The sequence below is a fragment of the Hemicordylus capensis genome, chromosome 4 (assembly GCF_027244095.1).
Source record: "Hemicordylus capensis ecotype Gifberg chromosome 4, rHemCap1.1.pri, whole genome shotgun sequence".
Classification (NCBI taxonomy): Eukaryota; Metazoa; Chordata; class Lepidosauria; order Squamata; family Cordylidae; genus Hemicordylus; species Hemicordylus capensis.
The window spans coordinates 95,450,212-95,472,800 of NC_069660.1; the positions used below are offsets into that span (position 1 = coordinate 95,450,212).

The window sequence follows — 22,589 nt, forward strand, 5'->3', positions numbered from 1 at the left end:
ATAATAATAATAATAATAATAATAATGTACAAGCAAGCATGGTAACACACCCATGAGATTGACTGGGATCTGGTTAATACTAAACTTCTACCACAAGCGACCATCAGTGTGCCAGATTACCAGCCTTTGTCTCAGAGCAGGCCCACATGAGGGGAAGAAAAATGCTGAATCATCCCCTCTGAGCTTTCTGGCAAAGGCTTCCTCCCAAACCTTCCTTTATTCCTCGTACTTCAAGGCTGCCACCTCACCCCCATTATCAACAGAGTTTGAACCCCTGCCCCCACACACCCTTGGGTGGAATCCCAGGGAAACTCTCTTTCCTCTGTTATTGGAAAAGTACAAAAACCTTCCACATGCCTACCATCATCATCATCATCATCATCATCATCATCATCATCATCCACTTTATTACGGCCAACGGCCAAATAAAATAAAACAACTACAGAAGCCTACCTACATGATAGTGGTGAGGAAACTGGTAGATTTGCTGAACATAATGAGGTGTGTTGCACTAGAGAAAACCCCCTTCCAGCCCCACATCCCTGAGTCAAACATCCACTCAGAGAAGCTTTTAAAATGCAAAGGGGGAAAAAAAGCTTTATTCAAAATACTACAGACAGCTTCCATCTGAGGTTCACTCAGCTTTTAGTTACAGGTAAACAAAAGCAATACTCAGTAGTTACAAGAATCCTTCAAAAAGCATTCCAGATTATATTGGTATTGCACACTTTATAAAATTTGTGGCTACCCAGTTGCAAAGAACATGGATGTAAGAAAATACATAAACACCTCTAAAAGTTTACAGAGGTTTTTTTGCAATGCCCTAGCTGCATGGGTGCAAGCTTAGCTTAGTTATGTTACAGGTAAACAACAATAGTTTGGTTTCAGGGATATGCAAAACACACAAGAGAAATATAAGTTTCTAATGCAAAATCTGACTAAATCTAACTGTTCCCTATGCTGAATCCCATTTTCCTTGAAAACTCACACAACAACTGATGAGAGTCAAGCTTCCTGCAATCATGTCTCTCAAGGATCTGCAGATGTCCGTCCTTGAGATAATTTTCCAGGCTATCTTTTGACCATGAGGCAGCAAAACTCCACAGCTCCTCACTCAGCCTTCTGCCCATCCTTCTCTCACCTCCAGCCTAGCTGCTTCTCACAAACAAACCCTTCTCTTCCTCCCCATGACTCTCTAGGTCCCACCCACCTGGTGTGCTGATTGGCTGATCCCTGGAGTTCACTAGCCTGTTAGTCAGGACATGATTCACTTCCGGTTTACTCTTTAGGGGAGAGGAAGGGCTGGTCTCTACAATCGGGATTTTAAATTATAGCTAGAAAGTCAGCCTTATATTGGATACTTCACACAATCCCATTCTGACATGAATCTCACCGCCGGGTGACTTAAAAAAAAAAAAAAAACCCTCTGTGAAAGAAGAAAGGTTATTGTGCAAGTCCCATCCTGGGGCCAGTCACATGATCTTCCAGGCAAGCAGGCAGGTGGGGGGAAGGCTTCGCAAACGTTGCCTCCCCCGCCCCCGGATGATGATCATCCTATGCTTGGTGGGAGCACAGAGCATTCTCCCACATGATCAGTGCTGCTTCCTGCAAAGCGGAGCCGGGCGGATTGCTTGGAAGCCATGACTCATTGTCCTGGCCTCCAGGTATCCCACAGTGCATCCCGTGCAGAACACAGTGCACTAGGGGATTCCCCAGGGGATGGCCACTCTAGGCCCACATCTTAGTGTAAGCACAAGATGCAAACTGCCAGATTAAGGGCCTTTAACCTTCGGTGCTGGGTTTGGTGCCGCAGCACCGCCACGATCTGCATGGATCCCAGCAGTTCTCGCGGGCAGCAAAGCCTAGGGTTGGTTGCTCATGAGAACAGCCTCCCCAAATAATACATGGGGTCATTTGAGTCAGGAATCCTCAGTGTTGGGCCCCCAGATGTTAGTGGACTTCAACTCCCATAATCCTAAACCCCAGTGGCCTTTGGTTGGGGATTATGGGAGTTGAAGTCCAATAACATCTGGGGGCCCAACGTTGAGGATGCCTGTTTTGAGTGATTGCCTTGAAAACCTGGTTACAACAACTCTAGAAATGCTTCAGTATTTTATACAGTTTGTCATGTTTATAAAATTTCTTCCATAGTATGGTTGGTTTTGTAGCTGCAAATAGCTAGTCACTTTGCAGCCAAAGTACACAGACTTCTAAGGTCTTCCAAATTCTGAAAATCTGCAAGGTTTTATTCCCCAAGAGATTAGCTCATTCCAAAATCTGAAAAAAAACTCTGATGTTTGCACTCTTGTTTCAGAGTGCCAGGTTTATTCTGGGTGTAACTTAACAGAGTTCAGAGAAACTAACACCATGGTTAAATGTGGCGAACAGCTTTCTCCTAACTTTGGAATGGAATGCCGTTGTCAGCTCTTTGGGTGTCCTTGTACTTCTCTGATTCTTTAATTATCAATAGCAGTATGTTATCATTGAATAATTGAATTAAATACATATGAACTTGATTAAGTAACAATCATTTTGCATGGTTTCTTTCATGATCTGTTCTAGACAATGAGAAAATGCTCAAGTGTGCTCTAATTGCTTCCATATTTGTAGTTATTACTATACATACAGAATAACTGTTTTTCTTATTTTCTTGTACAGTTGCCACCATCAACAATTGTGAGAATACTAGTCAATTCCCTTTCCATACAGTCATTTGTTTACTTTATTACCTTAAAGTAGTTAACTAATACAACTAAGAAAAATAATTGGCTCATTTCACGAGTCTGATCTAATTTTGTGATGTGTGTAAATTATCTTAGTTTTTCCTTTATTTTCCAGGCACAGAGTAACTCATGTTATTTTTTTTTTAAATGGGGTTGGTGTATTGGGGAGATTATAGTGGCTTTCTGCCAGTTGATGGCAAGGGAAGGGGCTTAGCCTCTCTCTGCAGGTTCAGAAGCTCTGGTTTTCAGCAAAGCAGCACCATCACACAGAGACTGTTTGGGTCTGGGTTGTATTGTCCCTGCTCATGCTATTGGGAAGGGGGTGCACCCAGGATGTGCCCATCAGAATGCCCTCCTTGGACATCCCAACACCCTCGTGGTATGTCCCTTTATTGTGTGGGAGAGCTATTCATCCAAATGACCCCTGTACACTCGCTCCAATGACTTGTGTGAAGAAGTATTTGCAGTGCGTGTAGAGGGGCCATTCAAATTAACAGCTCCCCAATGTCCTGATAGACTTGCTCTCAGCATGTCCCTTTCCTAATCACATGGGCAGGGATGGTATCATTAGTACCAACCCAGTGACCAGTGGAATCTCCTTCACACAGCCATTGATAAGAGACTCTGCGAGCTAACTTCCTTCCTCATGGAGGCAGGGCAGCCACTGGGCTTGAGAGGGCAGAGGAGAACTCCTTCCTTAGAAAAGAGCATGGTGTTCAGCCATGTGCCTGATAACTTCCTCCTTTCTTATAGCAAGGTTTCTTCTAATGTGCTGCTGAACACATTTTGTGCAGTAAAAAAAAAAAAAAGCTCTGGGATCTAGGTTTTTGTGCATTTGGGTCAATTATGATGAATATAAGAAGTTTAATAAGAATGTAGGTTGTTTTTTAGAAATAGAGGAGGCGGAAAAATGAATACTGTTCCCTTTCAATCTTTATAACCTTATACAAAAGTTCTATCAGTGGCTGACATACCATGCAGCCTCTATGCAGTGCACATTTAGTGCACTGCCAGCACTGCTGCATCTTCCCAGTGGCAGTTGTGAAAGCGCATACTTACCCAAACACCAAAGTTGTGTGATCTCAGACCATCGTTTCCAATGGTTGTGCGACTGCAGAACTCCCTCTCACAATTTCAGTGTTGTGTGAGTGTGTGCTTTTGTAACTGCCATTAGGAAGATGCAGCAGTACTTGTGGTACGCTAAACGTGCATGGGAGACTGTGCAGCATGTCAGTGTTTTCCTTTACTCTTCCCCATTAGATGCAAGGCACCTCTATTTTTTTTATTTTTATTTTTTGCTTCCCCTCTATCTTTGCCTTCCTGCTTGCTTTCCCTCCTTCCTGCCCTCCCTCCTGTGTTATTTCCCTTTCCCCATCTCTCTCTTTTCTAGAAAGGAAGAAAGTTGGAAGGGCATTCATTCTCCTTTGTCTTCCCATCTTCTTTTCCTTGTTAGAAAATGTTGGGAGTAAGGGGAAACTTAGCTGTGGATTCTCTTCTAATGGAGTAAGTTTGTGGAGGCCTAGAAATGGGGCTGACTGGCAGCTGAAGGTGGCCCTGCCAGATCTTCATCCAGTGATAGTGGCTGACATCCACTGGAGCAAGGGCCTAGCTATAACTGAGCGAAAGAGTCCAAAGAACACGGGCCCTCCAGCTCCACCCCTCCCTAGTTTCTTCATGATCTCCCTTACTCTGGGGGGGGGGGCGCTGGAGAGAGGGATGAGCACAGGCCCCCTCCCCCTAGCTACGCCCCTGCACTGGAGGCCTAATTTGCATCCGGACATTTTTTCTTTTTTAAACACCTTTTTCTGTGCTGTGTTCTGTCTCCAAATCCCTCCTTCCTCTGCCTAGCTGCTATTTGCTCCATGGAGCAAATAGCAGTACCAGGGTTAGGAAAACGACACAGGGAAAGCAAGCATTTAAAAAATCCCTCAATCAAATCAACCTTGATCCAAAGTGCATCCCCCTCACAGTTTCATTTCCCGTTTTTTAAAAAATGAGGGAGATACTATCACAGATCTCTGAATGTCAGATGTGGTTTGGCCTTAAGAAGCTTCACCTGTTTGTTGTCATGTAGCTGTTAAAAGTCCCAGAGCCTGTGTCTATAGCTGGAATTCTGGACTGACGGATCAGGTTAAGACAACTGCATTGGTTTATTAAATTATGTATCACAAAGCAAGTAATTGAAGCAGGATGTTAAACAGATCTTACAAAACTGAAACAACATAAGAACTTTAGAAACCACAGTGTTCCTCTAATTAACAACAGCTAGATCTAATATCTGGCTTAAATGTACTTACTGAGTATTATTACTGTATATTCCTTTTTAAACAGAAGCAAAGCTGATGATCACTACAAGGTTAATGAGGAAGGAAAAATAACATTTTAGATGCATATAAAATAAATAAAAGCCTTAACTGGAACAAATCATTACAAGAGGCCCCTGGATTTGTTTTGGGGGCTTTTGAATAAGGTGAAACACTCACATGAAGACCTGCAGTGGGTGTATATATTCTAGATGCAGGGCTGTCAGGCTTGGGCACACTTCTCCCCCCGCACCCGCTGTGTGTGTGTGTGTGTATGAGTGGGGGTGGGGAGGAGAGGGAAGCAGCAACAATGGCAGCCACTCCTTTCCCTTGCTCTTTAAAAAAAAATTATCTTGCCACACTGTGGTACCATTACACAGTATGAAGGGAGAGAGCATGAAGAAGCCTGGTTCTCTCACACCATCTCTCCTGCAGGGACTTTCTTGTTCTCTTCCTGCAAACTGGGGACTGAATCTGTGCACGCACACAGAGTTAAGAGAGCTGCTGGTTCAGAGCGTGGAACAGAGCTGGAGAAGCAGAGAGAGACCCCAAAGGAAGGCTAGAGGAGAGAAGAATGTAGGAAGTTGCCGTTTACAGAGCCAAATCTTTGCTCCATTTAGCTCAGTCCTGTCTACACTTGCTGGAAGTGGCTCTCCAAGGTTTCAGGCAGAAGTCTTTCACAGTCCTTCCTGGAAATGCCTGGTATTGAACCTGGGACCTTCTGCATGCAAAGCAGATACCCTACCACTGAGCTACAGCCCAATTCTGCAAGGAAATACAAACCCTTTGTTTTTCCCCAGCGTCAAACTAGATGCTACTTGTATAGATTTTAAAGCCTATTTTCGTTAAGGAAAGTTTTCTGTGCGTGTATGTGTGTGTGTCCCTACCAACTAAACCAGTGGTCCATGAGGTGTTGGATACCGGTCCGTGAGGCATCACTAATAAAAATCACACACACCCCGAAATAAACCCAGACAATTTTGGGCTGGTGCGGGCCGCCGGCGGGAGCTCTCTGAAGTTTATTTCCAGGTATCCCACACTGTGGATAATGTTCATTTTGAGGAAGTGAAATGAACGTTATCTGGCAGCGAGGGCTGCCTGCCTAGAAATGAGCTCTGGAGCGCTCTCCTGGGCTCTGTGGACCCAGGCCCTGCCCCCTTTGCACATGACATCACTGGGGGTAGGGATGGCGGCAAGGGGGGCAACCTCTTTACTAAACAGTGCCTGGACCCAATTTGGTACAGTTGTAGGGACACCTCAACAGTGTAGTTTGTGATGTCATCCACCCCAATTCAAGTTGGCAGACATGTGAATGGCTGAAGCGCAAGTGGAAACAGATTTGAACCAAATTTAGTACAGTTGTAATGACGCATAGGGACACCTCAACAGCGTAGTTAATGGGGTATTGTAATCTACCCGTTAAAGATGGCAGATGCATGATTGTTTGAGGAGCAAGTGGGCTAACTTGTGAACTGCCTAACCAATCTGGACTATATTTGGTATGCTTATAGGGACACCTCAATAGCACTGTTTGTGATGATGTCATCCACTCCAATTCAATATGGCAGATATGTGAATATTTGAGGTGGAAGCGGGCTAACTTGTGAAGACAGTAATTATTAATCTTATAGTGAAAGGGAAGTAGGCAGATTAGTTCTTACCAGAACTTCTTGTTTCAATGTTAAATAGCAGCAGTACAAACCCCCAATGGATTGGGACCATGAACCTTTCCCCTTGCTGTGGTCCCGATACGGACTGATCATGCTGTGCAGTGATATTTGTAAGGCGGGGCGGGGTTGTCCATTGGTGCCCATGAGAGCTTGGCGAATAATGTCCCTCCCCCTGCCACAACCCCAATCTGTGAGTGGACCAAATCCAGCTATTTAACATTTTAAATCAAGCATGTGCCTGTAACGTATGTGTTCAAAGTAACTTGTACAGTGCAGTGAGAGAGAAAGGGGGGAAAGCCAATGTGAGGGTTAGAGAGCAAGGTCAGCTGTAGGTCCTTAAAGATGCCCAACTATGCTGACCACCGATGGTCCTCTCACCAATCTAGTTCAGGTCATTAACTGAACATGATTGTTTTTATAGTATCACAAGGAGAAATTACATTCTGATAAGGAATAAAGTGCCACTGAAAGAAATTTGTTTGTACATTTAGAGAGAGTAAAAACACTTCTTGCCTAATAGAGAGAACTAATGAGGCACTCAAATAGTTGTGTATCTCATTTTATTGCTTTGTTGTAAGAGAAGGGTGCAAAATTGCCAGTTTGCCATTGTAGGTAGCATCTCCTTAATATAACCCTGAATCATAAATTTTTATATCAACTGCACTACAAATACTTGTCCCAATCTAGTACTATACACATTGCACATGGGGCAAAGTATCAGATCAGATACTTGCAATTACATCTACTTGTTTGGCAAAGAGATGGGGGGCATGCTGTTGGATAAAACTGGAACTATGTGCACATAGTCCTGGTTGTGCATAGCCGTTTGTTTTAAAAATATATTATTATTTGCATTTATATCCTGCTCTTTCTCCGAGGAGCCCAGAGTGATGTGCATGATTATGTTTATCCTCAACAATCCTGTGAGGAAGCTTAGGCCAAGAGATAAATTACTGGCCTAGAGTCTCCCAGTGGGTTTCATGGCTGAGCGGGGATTTGAACCCACTCTCAGTCCAGCACTCTAACCATGCCATTGTGCACAGGACTAAATAATTGCACACACAATGCCTGTTTGTGCATATAATTCTTTATCCATGTAGGCATTCATCTGTGGAGGCGGCTTTTGCACAGAAATGTCTCCAGCTCATTAGGTATTTTATATTAGGTATTTATGTTCAAAATTTGCAAAGAGCGTGATGTCTTTATTTTGAGAGTGCTTGTGATGATCAACATGTCACTATCAGGGTTGAAAAACAGAGGCTGAACCATTGAAATCTGAAGTTTTAGTTGCTTGTGCAAAGAACACCCCACTTACTTCTGGGAGCATTACTATATCCTCTGTTCTGGAAGAGAATTATAGTCAAGCTCCTTAAAGTTACATCAGTTAGCCACTAGAGGGAGATATACACATTGCCTAGTCTTGAACATTTAAAATCATTTGTACTATCTTCCAACTTTATTATTTTTATTAAACAATGTGTTTTTTTTAAAAAAACTATTTGTGTGACAAAATGGACTTCAAGAATACGAAGTCCTCTATGCTGCATCTCTTTTTGATGTTTAAAAGTATTATCAACTTGCCCCAAGAAAAAGCAGCATAATAAAAAGTTCAACATGAGTCTTCAGCAAGGTGTATCATGCAGAAATAGGTTATCAGTGCATGCAGCTGCTTTCCTACATGCAGAGGAAACTGCTGTGGGAAGTTAAAAGCCCAGTATCTATCCACCCTTTGCAATATTTGGTGCTCTACCTCATACAGAAATCAAAGAGCACAAGAGTAGGCTTCATGTTTGCTCCAGTCCCCATAGGTATTCCCTACTCCTCAAAAGACTACCAAGGGAGAAGGGTCCTCATAATTGCTGAGTCTGTGGATCAGGACAGTTGCTTCTTGCACCAACACAGGAGTAAAATTTAGTGCTATGTCAAAATAGTAAGCATATGCTAATATAGCAGCCAATTATTAATCAGTTATACTGGCTGACGTACTGCACAGCATCCTGCAGACTCAAGGGTATAATGGCAGAAGGAATGCAGCAGTGATTACACACTCTTTAGGAGACACAAACAGCCCTGTGTTCTCAAGCAGCGAGTACAGGGCGTTTGGTGGTTTGGAAGCTGCATGTGTGATCCACTCTTAGATCCATAGGGCACTGTGCAATATGTCAGCCACCAGCTTTAGAAGAAAGAAAAGTTGTGTGTGAAGTTACTGGGGAGAGGCAACCATCAGGCAACCAACTTTCCAAACTGTAGTTTTGGGAGGAGCTACAATAACTGCAATATCAGAGCTGTTTGTTAGTAGGAGGTTCTATTGTACGAGCACTAAGTGTTATGGTTTTGGAGAAAGGCAGATGAAGGTTGGTTGGTGTGTGTGTGTGTGAAGAAAAGAGAGACAATAGACTTGTTTCCAGTTTTTAATGCTTTCTTGTAAAATTGAAAATATAAAACCAGCTCAGTAAGTAAAAACTTTTATGTACATGAGGTCTGTGACTTTTAAAGAAGTCCTTTTATAGTCAAGAAAACAACCAATGAATTAACTGTGATTAAAGAGACCAGAATTCTTAAATTGAAAACATACTTTTCAGGGGAAAAACATCTTTACAAGCATATTATATAATTTAGATTTATATTTTACTAAAAGGACTTACACATCAAGCAGTTTCAGATGCTCCCTCCTTCTCCTTTAACAGAATTATTTTCAAAGTGCCACAGCAAAGGAATAGGTTCCAATAATTATACAGTATATTCCTTTATAAACTAGATTGGTACATGTGAGGGATTGATTTAAATGAGCACGTACAAAGTTGCAGACTAAATACAGTAAAAGTAGGTGAACAACAATAGTGTAAATACAAAATGCATTATACGCATGCTAAAGAAGACGAAAATTCAAGTCAGGCTTAGGTATCTGTGTAGATGGGAGGAATGTGATTCAAACAGTGTTCGAAAGTGCCGTTTGGGAAAAATCCATTATTTTCTTCTGTTCCATTGATGACTACTTCTTCAGATACACATTGTGCTTCAGAAATTACCTCATAGCCTGAAAATATGGCAAGCACATGAGACTGATTAATACCGGGAGGCGGCAAACACAATTTGAGTTTGAAGCTCAAACTTGTAGTGCTCAGTTGCATGTATATCCCCCCCACACACACACACACCATTCTTCCTTTTGTTTTTTTCTAATGCAAAGCAGCCTCAGAGACTATGATCAAGAGCAGGAAAAGCAATGGGAGGAAGGGATGCTCAACCCTGTCCCTTCCTGCCATTTATCTGCTCAAAGTTGTCACCCTCTCCAGTTCACCAGCTTTCCCACCTATGGAGGGGGGAAAAATACACATCAGAGGATTATGTGAATTATGAAATGGAGAGCTGTCTGAATTACAGAACGGAGGCCTACACACCATGTGGGGGAAGCAGGGGGAGCAGCTTCCCAATATGTGTAATTGTGGCACAAGAGACATTTGTGCTTTCCTTCATATACAATACAGACACATTGTCAACTACAGTCTTCAGTGCATAGAGTAACAGCTGTAAACCTTGAAATTATACTATAAAACTTATATCCACAGTGATTCCCAATGAACGACTTGGTAGCTTTACTAGCAGGACATCAAGCTGCCAGGAGGGGAGTAACAGCAGGAGAGAGGGCATGCTCTCAACTCCTGCCTGTAGGCTTCCAGTGGCATCTGGTGGGCCACTGTGTGAAACAGGGTGCTAGACTAGATAGGCGTTGGGCATGACCCAACAGGGCTTTTCTTATTAATAAGAACTTCTTAATGATACGACAGTTTGACAATTAACTAGGGTGGTGGCAGACTCTCCCTCACTAGAGGTCTTCAAAGCAGAGCCATTTGTTGGGGGTGTTCTAGCTCTGGAATTCCCACATCCAGCGGGGGATTGGACTAGATGGGCTACAGTGATCCTTCCAACTCTATGATTCTATGAGGCTATTCTCATGATCGGCTAAAATTGGGCTAGGGGAGCCTAGCCCGGTTTTAGCAGATCGTGAGGAACAGTCTTGTAGGCGAGCCTGGTTGCCTCACAGTGGGTCACCCACTTAGGAAGCCCTCCCCTTAGCCTAGGTTGCTCCACTAACCTGGGCAATACGATTGTGTGTTGCTGTGGCGCAGCTCCATGGCGGGGCAACTCACGAGGAGTCTCTCAACCGGGAGGCTAAAAAGCAGTCTCCTGGCTCGGGGATCTCGCCAGCATGCTCTGTGCGCTTGCGCAGAGCATGCTGGAACTCCCGGGGGCTGTGTGGCCCCCAAACTCCCAAGCCCCTACTGGCTCCGTCATGGCGCCGGCAATTGTGTGGGTGGCCGATCCGGCCGCCTGGGGAGGGCTAATGATCATCTGCGGGGAGAGCGGGCTATGCCTGCTCTACCCGCAAACCCCTGGAGGCAGGTCTCACCAATCGTGAGAACCGCCTCTTTGTCTGCTTTATGAACTGGCCCAGTTGTATGACTCTTCAGCCTGATTCAAGGACTCCTTGGCTGTTTTATGAACTGGCCCTATTTTTAATGTGTTTAACTATAACTCTTCAAAGATATGTGGATGCAATTTGCACAGTAGGATGCTTGTAAATGAGTATTAATAACCACTCTCACAGGTGAACAGCAAGTCATTTTGCAGTTTTAAAATGAACTCATCTGCTAATCTGTGATGCAGAAGAAACTTGAAAAACAGCTGGCTACATTTGCAATTTCCCCCAGTGCAATTCATAACTTTGCAGGATTGCAGCCTAAAAGATTACTATCAACTTGCAAATGTTTTTGTAAAACAGTGTCTGCTTCTCATTGTGCACACTTAAATTATATTTTGTGATGGATCTTAATTGTTAACAGCAGCCTTCCCTTATCCCTTTTCACCTATGGAAACCAAATATAATTGTAATAGCACAGAGTGTGCCTGTAAACATAGCAAATGTTGAACTGAATACTGCTATCCTGGAGTTTCAGGAGCCTGAGAATGTGTGTGCTGTAATGGGTTAATGTTCTCCTCAAGACCATCATCCTCTTAATGATCTTGGCCCTGTAGACCACAGGGCCACTATATTACACACTTATAGTACCTTCTAAAAAGCTAGATCCACATAATGTCGATGCAAGCTAGTCTTAGGCCTCAAAGGGCAGATGGAGGAAGGGGAGAGCAGAGAATAGAAGGAATTCTCTGGAAGGAGGTAGTGAAGATTGGGTTGGAGAAGTATGAACTTCTGAAAATTGCCATCTTCTCCCACAAAGTCTAAACAATTGTTCAGTTTCATGACTTTTGCAGAATCTCATGCTTAGAAGAGTGCTGAGGTACCAATCAAGAAAAAGTAAGTCGGACCATTATGCAAGGCAGTTAATTTCCGTGCTACAGATGTTTCTGTAATGGCTTGGTCTAATAAATATGGCACCAAATCCCAAATACTCATCTTATTCTGTGTGATAGATCATTACAACGATCAATGGAATCTGGATAAAATTTGAGCCCAGATCTGCCCTATATTATATTGTGAATACATACTGAGCCCTTTCTCTGATCAGTGAGAAAGGGTGTGAATATAGGAAGCCTTAAAAAGCTTACCTCTCCCGCAGACAATCTCTGGTCTGGGGCATGGAAATTGTGCGCCCAGACGTGCAGCTGCCTCCTCTGGCAGCATGAAGGGTTGGGGGCCGAGACACATTGCTCGCAGTTCATACTTGCACACATACTTGCGCAGTTCACTATGGGAATTTCCCTGGCACTGGCTGGGAGGCTGCTGCTGTGTTGGAACCCTAACACAAGGGCATACTCACACCCTTAACCCCAACTAAGTGGCAGGCCTCTTTGGCGGTGTGCTGCCGCCGCGCCGGTACTTACAGACTGGGCTTGGCTTCCCTAGCCTGGTTTTGGCTGACTGTAAGAACATCCCCACTGCTTTAGCATTGTGTGTTCACATTACTAGTATTTCATTTGGGGGGGGGGTTAATAGTGCCATCAACCTGACACTTTACAGATTATTATAAGGGGTGGGGAGGGGGGAGACAGACCCTAGTCCAGAGGAGCTTATACTCTAAATCTCAATAGTGGAAAAGCAACAAAGGAAGAGTGGAATGGAACGCCCAAGATAAAGGAAGAATGTGAGCAAGCCCAATTACATGGACAGTTACTACATCTCACTTGGTTGAGTGAATGGACAACAGCAAACATCAAGACAAGCATGCACTTCAAAAGCCCAGATAGCATAAACTGCCCAAGGCCATGAATTGAAGGTAGATAATTATTGGCGGTTAATAGACTTCAGCACTCTGTCCATCATACTTGGCACTCCTGGTAGATGAGAGCTCACTTAATAGTGATGATACTATAAAACCAAGGTAGAACAAAACAAAAACACCAATGGCTGACATACTGTACAACTAGCTGAACTCGCACAGAGCATCTGTGCGGTAGTTTACTTCCTTTTTGGGTTTGGTTGGGAGAATTCGTTTGGCTGGTCCTCCCACAGCTCTCTCGCTCGCGCTGTCTCTCCCCCCCCCCCCGCGTGCCTCTCTCGCTCTCTCTGTCTCTCCCCCCCACGCCTCTCTCGCTGTCTCTGTCTCCCCCCCGCACCTCTCTTGCTGTCTCTGCCTCTCCCCCCGTGCCTCTCTTGCTCTCTCTGCCTCTCCCCCGCGCCTCTCTCGCTCTGCCTCTCTCGCTCTGCCACTCTCCCCGCGCCTCTCTCACTCTGCCTCTCCCCGCGCCTCTCTCCCCGCGCCTCTCTAGCTCGCTCTGCCTCTCTCCCCGTGCCTCTCTAGCTCGCTCTGTCTCTCTCCCCGCGCCTCTCTAGCTCGGTCTGCCTCTCTCGCTCTCTCTGTCTCTCCCCCGCGCCTCTCTCGCTCTCTCTGTCTCTCCCCCGCGCCTCTCTCGCCCCCCCCCCCCCGCGCCTCTGTCTGTCTCTACCTCCTCCACGCCTCTCTCGCTCACTCTGTCTGGACCCCCGCGCCTCTCTCTGTGGTCAGCCGCCCACTCTCTGTGGTTGGTTTTCTCCGCCTTTCCTTCCCTTTTCCCGAGTCTGCTGATTCCCACCTCCCTCGCTGCTGCTCCCAGTCCCTCCCGAGGCAATGATTCCTCCTTTCCCCTCTGCCTTTCCTCCTTTCTTCTTCTGTCTCCCGAGTCTGCAGATTCCGCCTACCGTCCCTAGATCGCTGACCCTCCCTTCCCAAGGCATTAGGCAATCATTGCTTCAGGCATCTGCACGGCTCTGGACGCCTCCAGACGTAGTCCTCAACTCGGTCATCCGTAAGTGAATTATATATATAGATGGGTACATCAACCTAGTAATGTTGCATTTGTGTATGTTACATGATGAGAGTAAGCCTATTATTTCCAATGGACCTATTTTTGTATTATGTTATTTTAATAGTTTTAACTTTTTAATTTTAATTGTTTTTAATCTTTTATTGGCTGTTTTTATTGCTTTGTAAACCGCCCAGAGACCGATAAATAAATAAATAAATTTGTGCACATTTTGCACTTGTGTATGCAATGTTTAAAAAATGGTGTACCATTGCACAATATGTCAGTCACTGTGTCTTACAAATATAAATGGCTCTATTTTGCATACAGAAATTAGATAAAATTTTCATAGGTTGTAAACTTTACATTATTACTGTTTTATTAATGTACTATTTAAATTAGGGGGAAATTATCATGGATGGCATGCTAAAATGCTGTAAGTGTTTAAGGTATTTAAAATTATATAAATTGATGGGAACTTACAACTTTTCATGAATAGAAGACATTTGGCTAAAATTTTATAAAATAAAAAGGTCTACAGTTACTAGTTACATTTCTGTGAACTTTAATATGGAAATGAAAAACACAGAAAAAGCTTTAAGGGGGATTTGAGAAATCAGTAAAACCATAAGAGAACCACAAAAGAAAATCTGAATATTAATCTCAATAACACTAAAAACCCAAAATCAACAAACACAATGCCCTACCTACTTTATTCATAAAAGACCAGCAAATGGGTGTTTAATACTATTTTGGCAGATGGGTGAGAACATACAAAATTAAACCAATACAGTCCAAATCAATTACCTGTTGAACCTATAGGTGTACTGAGGATGTGATAGCCATTTTGTCGCAGAGGATTAAAGCAATGGGATTCACTTGATAGCACATCACTGTTGACAGATGAGTCCATAGCCCTGAAGGAATCTCCATAGTGGAAGCAATTCTGTATAGAGTGAAAGCTGCCTTGATAACCTGCAAATAGATATTGCGCAGACATTTTTAGTGCTGAAAGAATGCATTTGGCTTGTTTTCTGGAATTGTGCTTCACAGTGGCTAGGCCTAACTATTTATATTCTAGGTTGGGCATCAATATTAACTTTCAGAGACATTGTGAAGCTTATCTTACATACAATAGCTTGGATCCCAAGAAGGCACTTGGCCATTTTTATTTTTTCAATTTCCCTCACTGATTCCTGCTGACTGCCAGCTGGCTGCAGCACCCACCCCATACCTCCTTGTTCAACACTGCATGTAATCTGGGAAGGTTTTTTTCAGAGTGCAAAGGGTTGGAGTGGGAAAGGGCAATGGAAGCCCCATTGTGTGCATGAAACACCACACATAGTTCTTTGGATAAAAAACAGTGAGGCATAATTATCTGCTCAGTGATCCAGAGATCCATGTAGCCATCTAACCACTCGTTTCAGTGGAGGGGTAAGTTTTGCATTCCCAGGGCTTTTCCTACAGTTGAAGTGAACTGAGAAAACTCTGTGGTGGTAGAATTCTGTGTACAAACTGAAGCCCCAACGCAGATCAAAGACTCACCAAAGCAAAACCACAGCTGCCAGTCCACTATCCTTATAATACCTATTTATGGCAATATACATACATATGTAAGGGCTGCTATTCTTCCTATAGAAAAGAAATGTATTGTTGTAAAAAAAAAAGTTAAAAAAAATTAAAGTGTAACCCAGGCTGGATACAGAGTTGGTAAAAAAGTCAGGGAGGGATGATCACACTTTTGGGGGATGGAGCTTATGGGTGCTTATCTCCTATGGCCAGAGAACAAACAAAAGCACTTGAAATTGGAATTTTATTCTTTCTAAAGGTTTGAAGATAGAACAGCACATGTCATAAAGACAGTTTGTTTGTGAAAAGACCAACAAACAACATAATGGTTTCCAAATGATGTATGGTATAAACAAAATTAGCCCAAAGGAATATTATATGTCACTCTAAAGACTAGAACTGATGATCATCCAGTAACACTGACTTGTAATAGATTTCAGGGAAATAGAAATGAGCATTATTTTTTTGCAATGCACAGTTTACTTATAGAGCATATAATCACTAGGAAACATGGATTTAAAAAGGATTAGTAGAGAACGTTAACTAGTAGGGAAAGTTAAAATAAATGCTTGGAAGGAAACCATTCCCTGGTCAAAAAGTAGCACCCTTCTGATGCTTATCAGAAGGAGGTTATAAGCATCCTAGTGGCATCTGGCTAGTCACTTTTGAGGCAGAGGATAAGACCAAATTTTGGTCTAATGAGATTCTTAGGTTGTCAATAATAATAATAATTCCATTTTTGTTGTTAAGCAAAAATACAGTATTTCAAGGAGATGAGAATAGTACTACAATAGATACTGCACAGTAGTCGTTGGTGAGCACTGCTTGGGGTGGTGGTCAGTGTTCTCTCTAATTTTTTCCATCTGTGTGCGGAATTAGTTTTGTTCTGGGCGGCAGTGTCAAGACAGTGTGCGCACACATGCGATTTAATGTGAAAATGTTCCACTTTGTGAATGTGTGACCTTAGAAATTATATTGATGTTTGTTCTAACACAGAGACCGGTGGTTTAGTATGGGTGGGACAAAATCAACCCTATCATGCAATTAGAAAGGATTTTTGTCAAGCCAGTGCAATCTGATGTCTCTTCAAGAAGCCCAAGGGTTAAATGAGACGTCAGCTTTGGCATGTGATTGGGGCTAGTGTACTCATTTTTGTTCAGTATAAAGCAACTGGATTGAACCTCCTGAGAATTGGGATTATGGTATGGCGGGACATGGTTAACCCTCTGCCCCTCCATAATCTCAGTCTGGACTGCCCCAACTGTGACTGTTATTTGCCCTGGAAAAATGGTTCCAGTAGGCACCAATGGGACTTCTTTTTCAGGACGAATAGCACCATGGGTGTGACCTGTTTCTCAAATGGAAAAGCATAAGATCATTGCTTAAGGTAACATCTAGTTTGACCCTCTGCAACCCAGGCTGGATACAGAGTTGGTCAAAAAGTCAGGGAGGGATGATCACACTTTTGGGTGATGGAGCTTATGGGTGCTTATCTCCTATGGCCCGAGAACAAACAAAAGCACTTGAAATTGGAATTTTATTCTTTCCAAAGGTTTGTGCCTGTGCTTTGTATGGGCAATGTGCTTCTAAACATCAGGAACTTTGTTTATTTACATTCATTGCAGAACGATTTGCCAGAGTATGAGAATCAGGGTAGCCCACACATTAACTGTGCAGTTAAGGTCAATTATTCTCTTTGCTAATTTCCATCAATATAAGATCCTCATGACCAGTCTAATTTGATATAGATGTACCACTAACAAATCTAATTGTACCAAACCAAGATTTGCAATTTAGTTTTCTTTTAAAGTGCAAATATCTTTTTCCCCATGCTTCCTATTTTAAAAACATTTTAAACAACATTCCCATTAGCTAAAGTGCTCCCTGATTAGGACTCCACAATTTTCCTTGGGAAACTAAACCTTGCTTAGCAGCGAGGAAAATCTTTACACAGTACGGAAGGAAAATGCTCCTTCACCAGATCACCACTTTTCAGAAAGCACAGACAGCCTTAACAGTAGGTATGTACAGAACCACTTAAAACGGAGCGTCCTTTGCTAAGTTGTCAAGTTTATACAATATATGTCAGATATTAACCAGAAATTGTCTACTGTTCAGTCAGCCCACTCTAGATGTAAGGCAAGTTAGAGAGAACTGATCAACCAGTTAGAAATTAGATAGACCAATCTGTCCTCTTGGATTAATTATGGACCTTGTTTATTACTATTTGTTTATTAACCCTTGCTAACTTGGCAAAGAGGCACCTTTTAATGCGGTGATTCTCTTTATTTAGCAGGGGGAGAGTAACTGGCCCTATCCACCCCCAGCACAGTACCTCCAGTGACTGTTGCTGGTGTCTATCTTGTGTTTCTTTTCAGATTGTGAGCCCTTAGGGGACAGGGATCCACCTTATCTTATTTATTATTTCTCTGTGTAAACTGCCCTGAGCCATTTTTGGAAGGGCAGTATAGATATTGAATTATTAATTATTATTATTAATAATAATAATAATAATAATAATAATAATAATAATTATTATTATTATTATTATTATTATTATTATTAGGAAGGACTCGATGTCTGGATAAAACAAACCAGTCAATAACAACTGTCTGACTGTGTAAACAAGATAATAATACTTACTAGTAAAAGGGCTTGCGGATTCCAAGCATATTTACTTCTTAGCTCTCTGCAACACTGTTTTTGCTGTGCTTATGACATACCATTCGCCATGATTTCCAATGGGAGAGTTTTTCTGGATTTTACAGGAAAGTGATATGTTTTTCTGGGGTTTTTGGTAATTTGGATGAGGTCTGAAACCTACCTGCGGAAATGACATGTTTCTATCTTTTGTGGTTTGGTCTGGGAGTTTCATGTCAGTAAGTGAGGCCCAAGCAGCTTTATATAGATTTGGAATTACAGGCATGGCAAGAACTCTGTCTTAAATATTCACTTTGGTTAAATAAACTTATCAAAAAGAATCAGATTGTAACAAAAGCTTTCTTCAGATAACAGATCTCCCTTTCCCCAATTCCTTTTAGGGGAGAACATGATTACTCACAAAGCTCTTACATTTTCTGTGGCTGTTGCCTGTTGCTGTGTGTGCACACTGCACACACATACGTACATTGTGTGTTCTTATGCATTTATAACTATTACCTTGCATGTGGAGACATGTGAACTTTTTAAAATCCAAAGAAATAAATTGGACAGACTGATGCCCAGTTTCATGGCTTGAATTACAATGGCTGTGTTATAAATTGGACTTGCTAATTAAATTGTTTCATGGTATTTATGTATGGTGGCCTGTCCACCATTTTATTGGAGAAAGTCCAATAAAAACACTTCGCTTCATAGGAGCACCTCCGTTGTGAAATGGAATTTCCACACTGGCATACTTCATCTCAAAAGAACATTAGTTTTGCCCAGAACTCTATTTCATCCACAGTATATACTGCTGAAACAACTCTCATTTGATTTTCCTGCTGTTGCTATTACTACTACTACTACCTATTTATTTATTAAAAGCTAACAGCAAGCATGGTGTTGAACAGAGCATAAAAGTGACATAGTCCCTATTAAAGTGTACAAACTACAATTCAAAAGACAAGGTGTTTTAAATGGCAAGGGAAACTAGGCAGTAACACATGAATAGTGGGACAATGGTGGTGAAGAAACTGGTAAGGTGAGAATGGAATTGTTCGAGGAAGGCTTTACCAAAAAACTGCCTTTTCAAGGAGACTTGAAAGGGAAAGGAAGGAAAGGAGACAACTTCATAAACAGGGAGGGAGGACTATTATAGGCAGGGATGACTATTCTAGAGAATTAAAAATCCAATCCAAGGGAGACTATTAAGTAAGACTCTCACTTTCCCAACATACTAGCTGGATTCCAATTCCTTTTTTAGCCTACTTTCCAGTAGGCATATGAGATCACCCAGCATTCCATGTTTGTGTTCGTCCCCACCATCAACTTTGCAATGCCTGGACCAATATGAACCAAATCAGGTACACCTGTAGGGACACACAGGGACACCTCAATGGCATTGTTTGTGATGATGTCATCCACCCCAATTCAAGATGGCAGATGCGTAAACCTTTGAGATGCAGGTTGGCTAACTTGTGAACTGCCAAACCAATTTGAACTGAATTTGACACAGCTGTAGTGAGTGACATATAGAGACACCTCAATGGCATAGTTTGTGATGATGTCATCCACCCTGATACAAGATGGCAGATGCATGAAATTTTCAGCCTCAAGAGGGCTAACTTGTGGACTGCTTAACTAATTTGAACCAAATTTGGTACACTTGTAGTGAGTGACACACAGGGACATCTCAATGGCATGGTTTGTGATGATGTGATCCACCTCAATCCAAGATAGCAGACGCATGAACATTTGAGGCACAACTGGGCTAACTTGTGAACTGCCTGCTTTGAACCAAATTTGATACAGGTATAGGGACAACTCTAGGGCGCAATTTGTAATGATGTCCCCTGATACAAGATTTTAATTAATTTTTAAATTCAATTTAATTTTTACCTTTATGTTCCACTCTTCCTCCAAGGAGCCCAGAGTGGTGAACATAGTTATGTTTCTCCTCACAACAACCCTGTGAAGTAGGTTAGGCTGAGAGAGATGCGTGAATGTTTGAGGTGCAAGTGGGAACTGATTTGGACCCAATTTGGTACAGTTGTAGGGACACTTCAAACACATAGTTTGCGATGATGTCATCCACCCCAATTAAAGATGGTGGATACATGAATGTTTGAGGCGCAAGTGGGCTAATTTGTGAACTGCCTAACCCGATCTGGACCAAATGTATTCCAGTTGCAGGGATAGTGAAAGAAAAGTAGGCAGATTAATTCTTACTAGAACAACTTGTTAAAAATGGTGTAATGTCTATTAGCCATCATGTACCAAAGGATCACAGGCAGTACACACTAGAAAGATGAAGGGACTTCACAAAGCTGCCAGTATTTGTGGCAGAAAATAAGATGGCCCAGAAACACAGAACACTGGATTCTAAATGAAGTCATGTCCTTCTTTGGCATTGGGCAAGGAATGACCTGGGCTCTCCTTGGGGCCAGAATAACTGGAAGATTCAAAGAGCTCTTATGAAAAACTGGTCAGCTATCTTACTCTGAGACTTCAAGGACAGTGGCTTATTGAGGAGATGCTGAGAGTTATCCTCATTTCTATATTTATGAACCATGAAAGTCCTCTCCACACACCTTCTAAAATGACTGCATACTTTAGAGATGGGCAATGAATAAATGGGACACTTAGCTTCCAATGAACCATCACTCAGACTCCAATGAGCACTTTGTATGCATTGCTAAAAGGAAAAGCAGAACATTTTCCAGCATACCTAGTACAGATTTCTTCTACAGATGGCGCCATATTATTCTCTCTTGGGGACCCAAACTAGACATGACGATCAAATACATCTTTCCCATGTATATTTTTAAAAAACCCAAACAAAAAACCACTAAAAGCAGCCTTAGGAGGTTGTGATTTTTAAGTGGAGAAATGATGAGGATGGGGGGACTGCTTAATCCATTCCCCACTGTTTATGCTTTTGTTCAGGCTCGCCATCTCAAAGCTGCTTTTCTTCCTGCACTCTGCATCCCAGAAAGAAAGGCCTCCAATCAAAGGGGGAGGGTAGTAAAAACATGTTCATCTCACTGTTTTAATGGGGAGAAGGCTCTGAATCTAGTCTGGCTCTCTTTCCTGAACAGATGATCTGCAGAATAACAACCTTTTTGAAAGGCACTGATGTGTGCAGGGCAGAAAATAGTGGAAGTGCATACAGGCAACTGCAGAAAGGTGGGGCTTCACTAACTGTATTGCCAACTGACATGGACCACTCCTTTGCCAGTCCACGTGTGAAAGATTGCAACTGTGATGAAAGTACAAAATATCACCGCAAGCCAGGTCTTTAAAAAGGCCAACAAAAATAACATTGGAACACAAGTCCTTATGATAACTGAGTGAACACTTGCTGGCCATTCCACAAAAATACAACGAATAAGGGTGCAACCCCATGTTTGCAGCTCTGCAAGTCAGAATGATATGCTTCTAGCACATTTCACTGGATACACTGCCTCAACTGTTCTTCCATTCCACATAATTCTACTAGACTGTGAAAGATCTCATTCCAGACAAAGTCATTTTAGCTTCTTAGATTACACTGTCAGTGTAGCCCTGCAAAAGAATCACCCCAGTGTCATTTCATTCCTGTCACTGCCCTACTTGGCACACTTGTCCTACTGATATTTCACTTTGGACATTCTGTCATGGACACTCTCCATGTCACTCATGTTGCCCCTGTTATTTACAGGGATCAAGCTGGATACCTTGATTTTTTGGGGCTTTGTTGCATTTTGTTCTTAAGTTTTTTCAGAGATCTTTGTTCTGTGCACTGAAGTCTCTTTCAAGATCTAACAGAGAGTAATAGTAGGAGCTAAAAATGAGGTTCAAATCCCATAACGATGGTGCAATTAACAACCACATGTAGTTTAGTACAGAAATGTAAACATGGAACTTTTAAAAAGGTTTTCAAATTCTTAAGGGGCTAAAATATGAACCATGTCATGAAACTATATAAAAAATTTCTCCTGCCACCCCTCTTTTTCCCCTTTCTTTTTAGTTTTGTAAAGAAACATTTATATTTGCCGTTAAGAAATGTAGCACATTCTGGCAGCTGCAGCTGAGCTGACATTTCCCTCTCCCCAAACAGATTGCAGGCATTCCTTCAGTTTGTCAGATTTAAATCAAATCTGTGGCAGCTAATTTCCAATGAAGAATTTCCCAAACACCCTGTCAGTTTAAATGATCACTGTTAAATGTTTTATGTGGAATAAAATGTAAAAGTATAACAGTTAATAAAGGAACCAACTGTGTTCCAAACATAACATTGAGTTACAATTTCACTTTGAATGTGACACTGAAAAGCTGTAGTTAACCACATCACAACGTATGCTGGTTGCCTCTATTTCCCTCAAGCCGCAACTTAAATATCTAAAGCACTTTTTAAATGAATGATGTAATGAGGAAATTATTGGAATATGTCTATTAAA

The 22,589-nt window shown here is 42.2% G+C and overlaps 1 protein-coding gene and 1 long non-coding RNA gene across 6 annotated transcripts in view; both read right to left on the bottom strand.

The window, feature by feature from the left end:
* LOC128324087 (uncharacterized) overlaps positions 1-5,272 on the bottom strand; it is a 26,733-nt gene extending 21,461 nt beyond the window's left edge. The window contains exon 1 of the long non-coding RNA XR_008306632.1: positions 5,207-5,272. This is a non-coding gene — a long non-coding RNA (uncharacterized LOC128324087). The remainder of the gene's footprint in view (positions 1-5,206) is intronic.
* A 3,821-nt stretch (positions 5,273-9,093) lies between these two features.
* Positions 9,094-22,589, bottom strand: part of GLIS1 (GLIS family zinc finger 1) — a 335,102-nt gene continuing 321,606 nt past the window's right edge. For all 5 annotated transcript variants that reach the window (XM_053248208.1, XM_053248207.1, XM_053248204.1 and 2 more), the window contains 2 exons: positions 14,746-14,913; positions 9,094-9,733 (listed from right to left, as the gene is read on the bottom strand). In XM_053248208.1, coding sequence (XP_053104183.1) covers positions 9,594-9,733; positions 14,746-14,913 — 308 coding nt within the window. In that variant the 3' untranslated portion in view covers positions 9,094-9,593. The remainder of the gene's footprint in view (positions 9,734-14,745; positions 14,914-22,589) is intronic.